The 13,933-nt window shown below is 37.4% G+C and overlaps 1 protein-coding gene across 3 annotated transcripts in view; it reads left to right on the plus strand.

Moving 5' to 3' along the window:
• ANO3 (anoctamin 3) overlaps positions 1-13,933 on the plus strand; it is a 508,791-nt gene that overhangs the window by 361,165 nt on the left and 133,693 nt on the right. For all 3 annotated transcript variants that reach the window (XM_023737820.1, XM_004369722.2, XM_004369723.2), the window contains one exon: positions 962-1,006. In XM_023737820.1, coding sequence (XP_023593588.1) covers positions 962-1,006 — 45 coding nt within the window. The remainder of the gene's footprint in view (positions 1-961; positions 1,007-13,933) is intronic.

Below are 13,933 nucleotides of genomic sequence, written 5' to 3' on the forward strand. Positions count from 1 at the left end.
TCACCCAAAGCCCATTGTTCTGTTATTTGCTTCACTGCTTGCTGTATTGACTATAAATAAACTCCTGGGACTGGAGCCAGGGATCGACTCCTCAGAGTGACCCTCCTGGCCCCACTTCTCTGTAAGAGTTGTGTTTGGCTACTATCTTCACCTCCCCGACAACCGTCACCGCTGCGACAGATGGTGCCCCGTGTGAGGGGCTGCGACAGATGGTGCCCCATGTGAGGGGCTGCGACAGATGGTGCCCCGTGTGAGGAGCTGCGACAGTTACCTCTTTATAAAATGTTGTGTCTTAATCACTTTATCCAGAGACCTATTCCCACTCTTTCTCCAACATGCCTCACGGGTAACACATCCACTGAGAAGGTGTCCTTGTCACCTTTCTCCCCACCCACAAAAGCTAATTGAGATTTCCTTCTTAGGTAATTCCATTGCACTTTGCTTTTCTGCATCATCTAACTTTATTATAACCATCTGATTACTCATCTCCTTCACTGTAAAGGAAGTTCCTTGAAAGCAGAAACTCTCTTTTTTTCTCTCTAAATTTATAGTGGTTATACCTAAAGCATTCATTGACAAATTAGGAGTTTTCATTGCATATGTATTTAGATGGATGGATGGATGGATGGACGGATGGTTGGTGGATGACTTCATATAACATTTACACAAATGTCTCGGTTAATATGCGTTGTGTGGTAGAAGACAGACTTCCAAAAAAAGAGAATTAAAAATTACATATTCAAAAGAAGTCAATTGATTGGTTAAAGTATATTTTTAGTACTAATTTAAATTCTCAAAATGGTGTGATTCAATGTTTTTCATATGATACTGGCTTATTTAAAATGTCTTAAGTATATGGTTCTCAGAGCATTGAAATGTTCAATATGATTGATTATTGGCACTCACTGGTTTCGCTTTATGTTCATGTGACTGTCATCAGCTGATTTCTGTTATTTTTCAGGAAAAAATGCTATTTCACTGACCGGAGGAGCAAATCCATGGGCAGGTTGGTGGGTGATATGCAGTTTCATTATGACCAATTTGTCATTTGGAAATAATAATAATAATAAAAGACATTCAAATACTGATATCAGCAGTTGTAAATTTTAGGAAGAAAAACTATTGATTTGTTCAGATGATTTCCCAAATGGCTTATGCCAAATTAACAATGTTTAAAATCAGATAATTTATTTGTGACTATTTACAGTTGCCATTTCTGAAATCCTCATGATACACTGTTGTGGACAGAGGATTTTAATTGCAAGTAGCATCTTATGAGATTTTAATTTTTAAAATAACTATAAAACCAGGATCAGTGAGTTAATGATGACCCACTAGAATGAAAGACCCAGCAGAGACCTTCTGGATTATTCAGTCCAACTATCGTATTTGGTAGAGGTGGTGAGAGAAAGACTAGCATCCAAAGTTATGAAGTGACTTTCTAAAGCCATACAGCGTCCTTAGAGTCACACTTATTCCACCGCTGGAAGCTGCCTTTCTTATCCTAGTATTGAAAACAAACTTTATGAGTATTATCACTAAACAACAACCTTTTACCTATTGTGGTAACACTGGCTATGGCAAAGGACTGAGTCAAACCAGGAATTCAGTCAAACCTGAAACAGAAGCAACTCTTCCACCTGAATTGCCTTGGCACTATTTCACTGGAAGAAATGAGCTTTTGTTTAATGAAGGCTCAAACAAAAGGCTTCTTACATTTGGCTGTTTACCTGCTCATTGCAAACAAATCAGTTACCAAAAATAAAGCATGTAAATGTGGTAGAATAAGCTACATTAAATAATGTTGCAAGATACTACAAGTCAGAATACCACAAAAGCTGGAGGAACCGTATAACGTGAATAATAAACTGTTTCAGGAAAGTGTTCAATAAATCGAGTTGCTTTACCAAAGAAAGTGACTGAATATAGTTTTGAACTTTATGGAGTAGGAGAATGTTGGCCTCTTTTAAACATTAAATTCAGATGTGGTAGGACTGCATGGCAAAAAAAGTAAATCCTGGGCAAAAAAACTTGAAAGGAGAGTGGATATCAGAGGAATTAGTACTAAAATGACACTTTTTTATTAAAGGGTGCTCCTCAGCCAAGTCAAATTTTTCTGTTCACTAGATTAATGTGTCCTGCTTTATAATGAGCGCTCATCATTTCCCACATGTGTATTTGGTCCTGGTCAGTTATTTTTATGTGACAAATTTCTGAAATAGTCACTTTTGCACATTTAAGAAAGTTAAAATCAATGAAATATTGCAATATATAAATTTACAACTGCAAGTTTTTCTTGTCTCTCTCTGCATGACTGCTTAATGTTACTTGTGTTGATAAAATCTCTGTAGGTTTGCCTCTGTGTGCTACTATAGAATTAGTGAGACTTTACCCAAAGACAGTTTTTTGTCAAACAGGAATTTTTCTTTCAAAGACTTACAGAAGATAAAAGCCTGTGTATTAAAATCACACCAAATGTCTGCATATGTAATACTATCATAATTAATTTTATAGTAAGCTTGTATTTAGAACACATGAAAAACACGTGCATACTAAATCTCGAATTATGTTTTTAGTAGTTAAAAATGCTGTTTCTATTTTGGTCAAAGATAAAAATCGATTATAAAAATGAGCACTCTGTTATGCATTGTAATACCATTTCCATATTACATATTCCAGTTATTACAAATGGTTATTAAAGTGTCTAAAATATTACTGTAGTCCATCCTACCTCCTGAACAATGTACTTATTACAGGTATGTCTCTTTTTTCCTTGACTTTGTGAATTCATGTGGGGAGGGGTAGGAAATTCACAGGAAAGGATCTATAAAATTATATAAGATATGGTGAAATATATAATTTGATGTTATTAGCTTTTTAAATGGAAAGGTTAGCTTTCAAGTAAGGAAATGATTGATTTTTTTTTTATTTACCTTTTGGAGAAGAAAATTTAAATTATATATATGCATATATAATATACATATGTATACATTTACACGTACGTATATATTCATCGTTGTTATAAAATTCCAAAACTCAACTTGTAGACATTTGAGAAAATTATTGTTGCTGTTGTTAGGTGCCATCCAGTCAATTCCGACTCGTAGCGACCCTGTGTACAACAGAATGAAACACTGCCCAGTCCTGCGCCACCCTCACAGTCATTGTTATGCTTTAGCACATTGTTGCAGCCACTGTGTCAGTCCATCTTGTTGAGGGTCTTCCTCTTTTCATTGACCCTCTACTTTACCAACCATGATGTCCTTCTCCAAGAATTAATCCCTCCTGGTAACATGTCCAAAGTATATGAGACATAGTCTCGACATCCTTGCTTCCAAGGAGCATTGTGGTTGTACTTTCAAGACAGATTTGTTCTTTCTTTTGGCAGTTCATGATATATTAAATATTCTTCACCAGCACAATTCAGTGGTGTCAGTTCTTCTTTGCTCTTCCTTATTCATCGTCCAGCTTTCACATGCATATGAGGCAATTGAAAACATCATGGCTTGAGTCAAGTTTACTTTAGTCTTGTAGGTGACAGCTTTGCTTTTCGACACTTTAAAGAAGTCTCTTGCAGCAGATTTGCCCAATGCAATGCGTCTTTTGATTTCTTGACTGCTGCTTGATGGGTGTTGATTGTGGATCCAAGTAAAAGGAAATCCTTGACAACTTCAGTCTTTTCTCCGTTTATCATAATGTTGCTTGTTGGTCCAGTTGTGAGAATTTTTGTTTTGTTTATGTTGAGGTGTAATCCATACTGAAGGCTGTAGTCTTTGATCTTCATCAGTAAGTGCTTGAAGTTCTCTTCACTTTCAGCAAGCAAGGTCGTGTCATCTGCATATCGCAGGTTGTTAATGAGTCTTTCTCCAATCCTGATGCCCCTTTTTTCTTCATGTAGTCCAGGTTCTTGTATTATTTGCTCAGCATACAGATTGACTAGGTATGGTGAAAGGATACAACCCTGACGCACACCTTTCCTGACTTTAAACCACGCAGTATCCCCTTGTTCTGTTCAAACGACTGCCTCTTGGTCTATGTACAGGTTCCTCATGAGCACAGTTAAGTGTTCTGGAATTCCCATTCTTCGCAATGTTATCCGTAATTTGTTACGACCCACACAGCCGAATGCCTTTGCATAAAACACAGGTAAACATCTTTCTGGTATTCTCTGCTTTCAGCCAGGATCCATCTGACATCAGCAATGATATCCCTGGGTCCATGTCCTCTTCTGAATCCGGCTTGAATTTTTGGCAGTTCCTTGACGATGTTCTCTGCTGCAGCCCTTTTTGAATGATTGTCAGCAAAATTTTACTTACCTGTGATATTAATGATATTGTTCAATAATTTCCGCATTTGGTTGGAACACCTTTCTTGGGAATAGGCATACATATGGATCTCTTCCAGTTGGTTGGCCAGGTAGTCGTCTTCCAAATTTCTTGACATTGACGAGTGAGCACTTTCAGTGCTGCATCCACTTGTTGAAACATCTCACTTGGTATTCCGTCAGTTCCTGGGGCTTTGTTTTTCACCAATGCCTTCAGTGCAGCTTGGACGTCTTCCTTCATTACCATCTATTCCTGATCATATGCTACCTCCTGAAATGTTTGAGCCGTCAGCCAGTTCTTTTTGGTATAGTGACTCTGTGTATTCCTTCATTCTTCTTTTGATGCTTCCTGTGTTGTTTAATATTTTCCCCACAGAATCCCGCAATATTGTACCTCAAGGCTTGAATTTTTTCTTCAGTTCTTTCAGCTTGAGAAATGCTGAATGTGTTCTTCCCTTTTGGTTTTCTATCTCCAGGTCTTTCCACATGTCATTATAATACTTTACTTCGTCTTCTTGAGCCACCCTTTGAAATCTTCTGTTCAGCTCTTTTACTGCATCATTTCTTCCTTTTGCTTTAGCTACTCAACATTCAAGAGGATGTTTCAGAGTCTCTTTTGACATCCATTTTGGTCTTTTCTTTCTTTCCTGTCTTTTTAATGACCTCTTGCTTTCTTCATGTATGATGTCTTTGATGTCATTCCACAATTCTTCTGGACTTTGGTCATTAGTGTTCAACGTGTCAAATCTATCTTGGGATGATCTCTAAATTCCGTCGGGATATACTCAGGGTATATACTTGGGCTCTCGTGGACTTGTTCTAATTTTCTTCAGCTTCAATTTGAACTTGCATGTGAGCAATTGATGATCTGTTCCACAGTTGGCCCCTGGCCTTATTCTGAGTGATGATATTGAGCTTTTCCATCGTCTTTTTCCACAAATGTAGTTGATTTGATTCCTCTGTATTCCATCTGGCGAGGTCAACATGTATAGTCACCATTTATGATGGTGAAAAAAAGGTATTTGAATGAGGAAGTCATTGGTCTTGCAAAATTCTATCATGTGATCTCTGGCATCATTTCTGTTACCAAGGCCATATTTCTAATTACTGATCCTTCTTCTTTGTTTCCAACTTTTGCATTCCAGTCACCAGTAACTATCAATGCATCTTGATTGCATGTTTGATCAATTTCAGACTGCAGAAGCTGGTAAAAATCTTCAATTTCTTCATCTTTGATCTTAGTAGTTGGTGCATAAATTTGAATAATAGTCATATAAACTGTTCTTCCTTGTAAGCGTATAGATATTATGTAATCACTGACAGCATTGTACTTCAGGATAGACCTTGAACTGTTCTTTTTGATGATGAATGCAGTGCCATTCCTTTTTATGTTGTCATTCGCAGCATAGTAGTCCATATGATTGTCTGATTCAAAATGGTCAATACCAGTCCTTTTCAGCTCACTAATGCCTAGGATATCGATGTTTACACATTCCATTTCATTTTTGACAATTTCCAATTTTCCTAGATTCATGCTTTGTACGTTATTAATGGATGTTTGCAGCTATTTCTTTTCATTTTGAGTCATGCAGCATCAGTACATGAAGGTTACGAAAGCTTGACTCCATCCACAGCATTAAGGTCGACTCTGCTTTGAGGAGGCAGCTCTTCTCCAGTCATGTTTTGAGTGCCTTCCAACCTGAGGGGCTTATCTTCTGCCACTATATCAGACAATCTTCTGCTGCTATTCTTAAGGTTTTCATTGGCTAATTCTTTTTAGAAGTAGATCTACAGGTCCTTCTTTCTTGTCTGTCTTAGTCTGGAAGCTCAGCTGAAACCTATCCGTTATGGGTGACTCTGCTGGTATTTGAATACCAGTGGCATAGCTTCCAGTATCACAGCAACACTCAAGCCCCCACAGTCCTCAGTACAACAAACTAACAGATCCTTTGACAAAATTGAAAAATGAAAATCAAATAAGTGCACTTAGATTTCACTGGTGCTTTTTCTTTCTTGTGCTGGGGAAGAAGATTTGTGCTCAGTTAATTTTGGCCAGTAAACATTATGGTATAAGTAATGTTCAGGCGCTTATCCAGTTTTTGAAGATTGTCATTCATCATCATTTCTCCGGGCAGATTGGCAGGAAATGGCTATGGTTTTATTATTATTGCATTGTAGCCTTTACTTCACAAGCATTTTCACGTTCAGTTATCAAAGGATCTTCACAACACCCTTGTGGGGAAGGCAGAACAGAGAGTAAACGCTTTTGCAGATCAGGGGAACTAAATGACTCCCAGACCACCCCCAGTCTCCCTTGTCTCTAAGCACTCACTGCTCATTTGGCAGTTTGTGCTCTGACCAAGTTCTTTTGACTCTTCAGTCCAAATTTTTTTCAATTCCCATAGAATTTTCAGGTTTCTACTGATTTTAGCAAACAACTTAAAGCTCCATTAGAAGTAATCTTCACTTACACCATGAAATCTTGAATTTGCAAGATGGCCAACACAATCAATTGACATGGTAGGGTGTAGATAATGGATTAGATCTGTTGGTAACACTAGTGGTGGAGAGGTAGTAGTAGAAATAGTAGTAATGATATTTCTTTATCATAAACATTTATTGAGTGCCTACTGTATGCTTGTGCCCCTCAGAAACCCATTTAATTCTCAAAATACCCTTTCACTTAAAATATAAGAAAACTGAGTGAGGCTTAAAGAAGTTATTAAATACCTTGCCCAGTATAATAAGCCAGTAAGAGTCAGAGTTGGAATTCAAATCCAGGCTTAACCACATTTCATCAACAAACTTTATTTATCCTTTCATAGAAAGTATGTGTGAAAAGCCTATACAGATATTATTGTTCTTTTTCTGTTAAAAAGATAAGTGATGATCTGAAAGTAGTCCTTTTGTTTTATTTATTAAAAAAAAAACAAAAAACAATTCACATTTATTTCTAGTATGTGTGTAATTTTGTCAGAGATATGGCCTTGGGTGCTTAGCCCATCAGTATTTTCTAAGTGCAGTCATAATAGCTCATTTCACTTGATCTTCCCAACCACCTAATGAAGTAGGGCAGATGGAATTACTTCTTCCCTTTAGAGATGAGAAACTCAAAGCTGAAAGATGTGAAATGATTGGCTCAAGTTCAATGACTGGCAGATAGAGTACTGCAATCCTCATCTCCTGACTCCTACTCCATTGCTTTTTCCACTGTGCTAAGATTTAAAAAGCTGGAGTGACTAATAAACATTTTCAAAATATTGGTGCACTGTTTGCTGAGATATGGTGATATTTCAGAGGCTTTCTTTACAAAGACTAAAAGCAAACAGAACTTCTCAGGTATTTCTTATCTATTGTTTTAGACTAGAAAGAATTGTTTCGGTCCCCCCAAAACAAAAAATGAATCAGCATCTAAATAATCAACTTAGGTAGCAAAGGAAAAGTCTAGATTCTTCACATGCCTCATTCTTAGAATTTTATTCTTATTTAAAATCATATGTGGTATTTTTACCAGGATAAGTAGACTTGAATAAAATAATTCCTAAAGTACAATATTAGGTGGTTGCCGATTGTTGTACTAATTTTTTTTAAATTATTTTAAGTGAAGTTAGTCAAACAAATGTTGAGATGTGTTATAGTATTTGTCTAGGAAAATATTCTATCCTGTTACTTTGACTTACCAATGCAGAAGAAGCCAAAAATTGCCCTAGATAGAACCTCATAGTGTGTAAATATTGCACAGCTGCTTTAGTAAACACAGCTGTTATTATAGTAACTCAGAATTTAGTTTTTTCAGAATCAGTATTTGTAGTCAATCTTTCTTTGTCTTGTTTTCTTTTCTTCTTCTGTAAAATAAATATGACCCCAGTAAGTATACACCCCAAAATAGAACCGGATTATAACCGTAATCTAAAACTGGGTCCAAAATATCTTGATATCAGATTTCCTGAATGGCGTGGCGTCTGTCTGGTGTCTTACTGCTAACTTATACTAAACCGGATACTCAAAGTGCAGTCCATGGATAGCAGTATCAGCATCTCCTACATGTTAGAAATGCGTAATTTCAGACTCCATCGGGCCTACTGAATTAGCATCTGCATTTTAACAATATTTTTGGGTGATTCATATGCATATTAAAGTCTGAAAAGTATAAAGACTCATTGCTTCAATTTGCCTTAATGTTAATGATCAATTTTAAGTAAAACACCAATTCATAACTCCACAGCAAGGAGAGTATTATTATTTTTATTTTATCAATGGGGAAACTGAGACAAGGAGAAGTTAAATAACTTGCACAGGATCACACAGCTAATACAGTGATGAGCTATATTGAAACCCATTGTGTTTGATTCCAAAACCGTTGCTGTTTCCACCACTGCTGTGGTTCCCAGGGTTACTGAATAAGGGTCCCAAGTATCAACATTTTTACACGGCTTCCTGAGTGCTTCTAATGGTTGGTTTGCCAATCATTCTAATATAATAAGAACTTAAAGCCTTAAACAAAGAACCAAGTCTGAGTCCCCAGTATTTGGGAGTTTGTGCTTAAACTAACACACATTAAGAAAAACTCAGCTTTATTTACATAATTTGGAATACCATGTACAGTTGCATCAAAATATTTTTTTAAAAATAATGACTCTTGAGGAGTTGAGCCAAGATGGTGGAGTAGTTAGCCACTTTCTTAGGTCCCTTTGACAACAAAGACCCAAAAAAACAAGTGAGTTGATTATATATGACAATCTAGGAACTCTGAACATCTGGGCAAAGTTGAGGAATCAGACTGAGTGGCAGGGGGAAGGAGAGACGGTTTGGAAGCAGCGAGGAGTTGTCAGACCTGACCTGACAGGAATGAGCACCCCGCAGGCTGGATCAGCAGGCGTGCATGGTGAGGCAAGCAGTAGCACTTGGGACGCGTTTTCTACATCGGGAGAGATCAACTGGCGGAGAGTCTGCTCAAGCATCCAGAACCAGTGAAAAGTGGTGCTCAGTCGGAAAAGATAAGTACATGCATCTAACCCATCGTACAGATCAAAAAACACCCTGTTTGGGAAGAAGCTCTCTCCCATTTACCTGCCTCCTCCCTGCTCTGCACTGGATCCTGGGCCAGCTTCAGTGATTGCTGCATCCCCTGGGCCAGAAGTAGGGCTCGTCACGAGCCCTGAGCCATTCTCCCGGCCTTGGAGAGGGAACAAATTAACAAATGGGAAAAAATAATCTGCCAGCTCTGCTAAACCAGGAGCTCAGGGCAGGCACAGCTTCTTTTGCCTAGGCACAGGCATAAGGGGTCCACGGACTTTGAATGCCTCTCACCCCTGCATAGACCTGTGTGGGCCCATTTCAACAGCTTATGCCCTCATTAGCACAATACAAAAGGATATATACCTGAAGCCCATCTTCAAATATATCAGCTCTATGATGGAGTGGCAGATTCATACCATTTGACACCATTTTCCCATTAAGCAGGGTCCTCAGCTACCCACATCAGGGCCCTGAGGACTGGTGGCTCCACCCACGCCACATAGCCACCTGCGACAGGGGTCCAAGAATAAGTGGTACCTCCTAGTCCTTACAGCCAACAGCAATGAGTGCTGATAGTCCAGCTGCAAAACCCACCCAACTACACACTTTAGGGAACAGGGACACACTTTCCTCCCAGACACTCAGGGGCAGCCGTCAGCCTCCTGCCCTGCTCAGCGTGTGACCACCTACTGCAGCCAGATACCTGTGCCTACTCCAATCACCTCTGCCTTTGTAGGACTGTAGGCAAGAGCCTCCACCACACACTTGGTGATCAACTACCTGGACACCTGAGCTGAATCCATACAAGAAAAGTAAACAAACTCCTGGGTTCACATACCTAGTAACAGATCTAACCACCTGGTGAAAGGACGTTAGAGCATCAAATGTGCCATTAATCAAACTAGCTCACATGAGCAGCCTATTTGGGCATATCAAAACAAAACAAAACAAGAAGCTAGGACACAGTAAGCAAACATGAAATAAATAAGTATAATAAATTATTGATGGCTCAGAGACTACAGTTTATATCAAATAACATAAAGAGGCAGACCATGATGACTTCAGCAAGCTCCCAAAACAAAGAATCAAGAAATCTTCTGGAGTAGAGAGAACTTCTTGAAGATAGAATACAACAAATTAATATACAGAACTGTTCAAGATATCAGGAAGGAGATAAGGCAAAATGCAGAACAATCCAAGGGACACATAGACAAAGCAATAGAGAATTTAAGAAGATTATAGAAGACCACAGTGACAAATTTAACAGGCTGCAAGAATCCATAGAGAGAAGCAAACAAATCCAGAAGATTAACAATAAAATTTCAGAATTAGACAACTCAATATAAAGTCGTAGTAGCAGAATTGGGACAACAGAAGTCAGAATTAGTGAGATTGAAGATAAAGCACTTGACACCAACTTATTTGAGGAAAAATCAGAAAAAGAATTTTAAAAAATGAAGAAATTCTAGGAATTATGTGGAACTCTATCAAGAGAAATAACCTACAAGTGATTGGAATACCAGAACAGGGGAGGATAGCAGAAGATACAGAGAGAATTGTTGAGAATTTGTTGGCAGCAGACTTCCCTGATATTGTGGAAAATGAGAAGATATCTATCCAAGATGCTCATTGAACCCCACATAAGGTAGATCCCAAAAGAAGGTCACCAAGACATACTATAGTCAAACTTGCCAAAACCAAAGATAAAGAGAGAATTTTAAGAGTGGCTAGGAATAAACGAAAAGTCATCTACAAAAGGGAGTCAATAAGAATAACCTCAGAGTACTCAGCAGAACCATGCAGGCAAGAAGGCAATGGGATAACATATATAAAGCCTTGAAGGAAAAAAAAAAGCCAACCAAGAATTACACATCCAGCTAAACTGTCTCTCAAATATGATGGCGAAATTAGGACATTTCCAGATAAACACAAGTTTAGGGAATTTGCAAAAATCAAACCAAAATTAACAAGAAATACTAAAGGGAGTCCTCCGGTTAGAAAATCAGTAACATCAGATAACCCAGGACTAGAACACAGGACAGAACAACCAGATATCAACCCAGATAGGGAAGTCACAGAAACAAATCAAAGCTAAGACACTGTAAATAGGGAAAAAGGACATCAGTATGTAAAAGATGACAACTTTAAAACAAAAAAGACAAACTAAAAAAATGTAGTCATAAATCTTTCATATGGAGAGGAAGTCAAGGCAATACAAAGAAATAAAAGACTGGTTTAAACTTAGAAAAATAGGGGTAAATATTAAGGTAACCACAAAGGAAACTAACAATCCTACACATCAAAATAAAAAACAAGAAAAACAGAAAGACTCAGCAAATATGAAATCAACAACAATGAAAAAGATGAAAAGAAAATACATAAAGAAAAACAACTCAGCACAGAAAATTAGGTGGAACAAAAAAACTGTCAACAACACCAAAAAAAAAAAAAAAGACCTCAAAATGACAGACTAAACTCATACCTATCAGTAATTATGCTGAATGTAAATGGACTAAATGCACCAGTAAGAGACAGAAGTGGCAGACTGGATTAAAAAAAAAAAAAAAAAAAAAAACACGATCCACCTATATGCTGCCTACAAGGGACACAACTTAGACTTAAAGACAGAAACAAACTAATACTCACAGGATGGAAAAATATATCAAGCAAATAACAATGAAAAAAAGAGCAGGAGTGAGAGTGAGGATATTAATCTCTGACAAAACAGACTTTAAAGTAAAATCCACCACAAAGAATATGAAAGGACACTATATAATGATTAAAGGGTCAATACACCAGGAAGACATAACCATAATAAATATTTACGCACCTAACAACAGGGCTCCAAAATACATAAACTCTAACAGCACTGAAAAGAGAGACAGACAGCTCCACAATAATAGTAGGAGACTTCAACACATTACTTTTGGTGAAAGACAAAACATCCATAAAGAAGCTCAATAAAAACACGGAAGATCTAAATGCCACAATCAACCAAGTTGATCTTGTAGACATATACAGAACACTCCACTCAACAGCAGCCAAGTCTACTTTCTTTTCCAACACACGTGGAACATTCTCTAGAACAGACCACATATTAGGCCATAAAGCAAGCCTTAACAGAATCCAAAGCATCGAAATATTACAAAGCATCTTTTATGACCATAAAGCAATAAAAGTAGAAATCAATAACAGAAAAAGCAAGGACGAGAAATCAAACACATGGAAACTGAACAACACCTTGCTCAAAAACTACTGGGTTATAGAAGAAATTAAGGATGGAATAAAGAAATTCACAGAATCAAATGAGAATGAAAACACATCCCACCAGAATCTTTGGGACACAGCAAAAGCAGTGCTCAGAGGTCAATTTATAGCAATAAATGCACACATCCAAAAAGAGGAAAGGACCAAATAAAAACATTATCTGTACAATTCAAACAAAAGAAAGACAGCAGCAAAAGAAGCCCTTGGGCACCAGAAGAAAACAAATAATAAAAATTAGGGCAGAATTAAATGAAATAGAAAATAGAAAAAGAATTAAAAGTGTTAACAAGACCAAAAGCTAGTTCTTTGAAAAGATCAACAAAATCGATAAACCACTGGCCAAAATGACAAAGGAAAAACATGAGAGGAAGCACGTAACCTGAAAAAGAAATAAGATGGGCAATATCACAACAGACCAAGTGAAATTAAAAGAATCATAACAGAATGCTATGAAAAATTGTACTCTAACAGATTTGAAAACCTAGGGGAAATGGACATATTTCTAGGAACACACTACCTACCTAAACTAACAGAAACAGAGGTAGAACAACTAAATAAACCCATACCAAAAGAAGAGATTGCAAAGGTAATTTAAAAACTCCCAACAAAAAAAAAGCCCTGGCCCTGACAGTTCCACTGGAGAATTTTACCAAACTTTCAGAGAAGAGTTAATGCCACTACTACTAAAGGTACTCCCAAACTCATTGCACGAAGCCAGCATAACCCTGATACCAAAAACAGGTAAAGACACCACAGAAAAGAAAATTACAGACCAATATCCCTCATGAACATAGATGCAAAAATCCTCAATAAAATTCTAGCCAATAGAATTCAACAACATATAAAATAATTCACCATGACCAAGTGGGATTTATACCAGCTATGCATGGATGGTTCAACATTAGAAAAACAATCAATGTAATCCATCACATAAAACAAAAGACAAGAACCACATGATCTTATCAACTGATGCAGAAAAGGCATTTGACAACATCCAACACCCATTCATGATAAAACGTCTCAGCAAAATAGGAATAGAAGGGAAATTCCTCAACATAATTAAATGCATTTATACAAAGCCAACAGCCAACATCATCCTAAATGGAGAGAGTCTGAAAGCATTCCCCTTGAGAACAGGAACCAGTCAAGGATGCCCTTTATCACCACTCTTATTCAACATTGTGCTGGAGGTCCTAGCTAGAGCAATTAGGCTAGAAAAAGAAATAAGGGCATCCAAATTGGTAGGGAAGAAGTCAAAGTATCTCTATTTGCAGATGATATGATCTTATACACAGAAAACCCCAAAGAATCCACAAGAAAACT

The sequence above is a fragment of the Trichechus manatus genome, unplaced genomic scaffold (assembly GCF_000243295.1).
Source record: "Trichechus manatus latirostris isolate Lorelei unplaced genomic scaffold, TriManLat1.0 scaffold00006, whole genome shotgun sequence".
In the NCBI taxonomy this organism is placed as follows: Eukaryota; Metazoa; Chordata; class Mammalia; order Sirenia; family Trichechidae; genus Trichechus; species Trichechus manatus.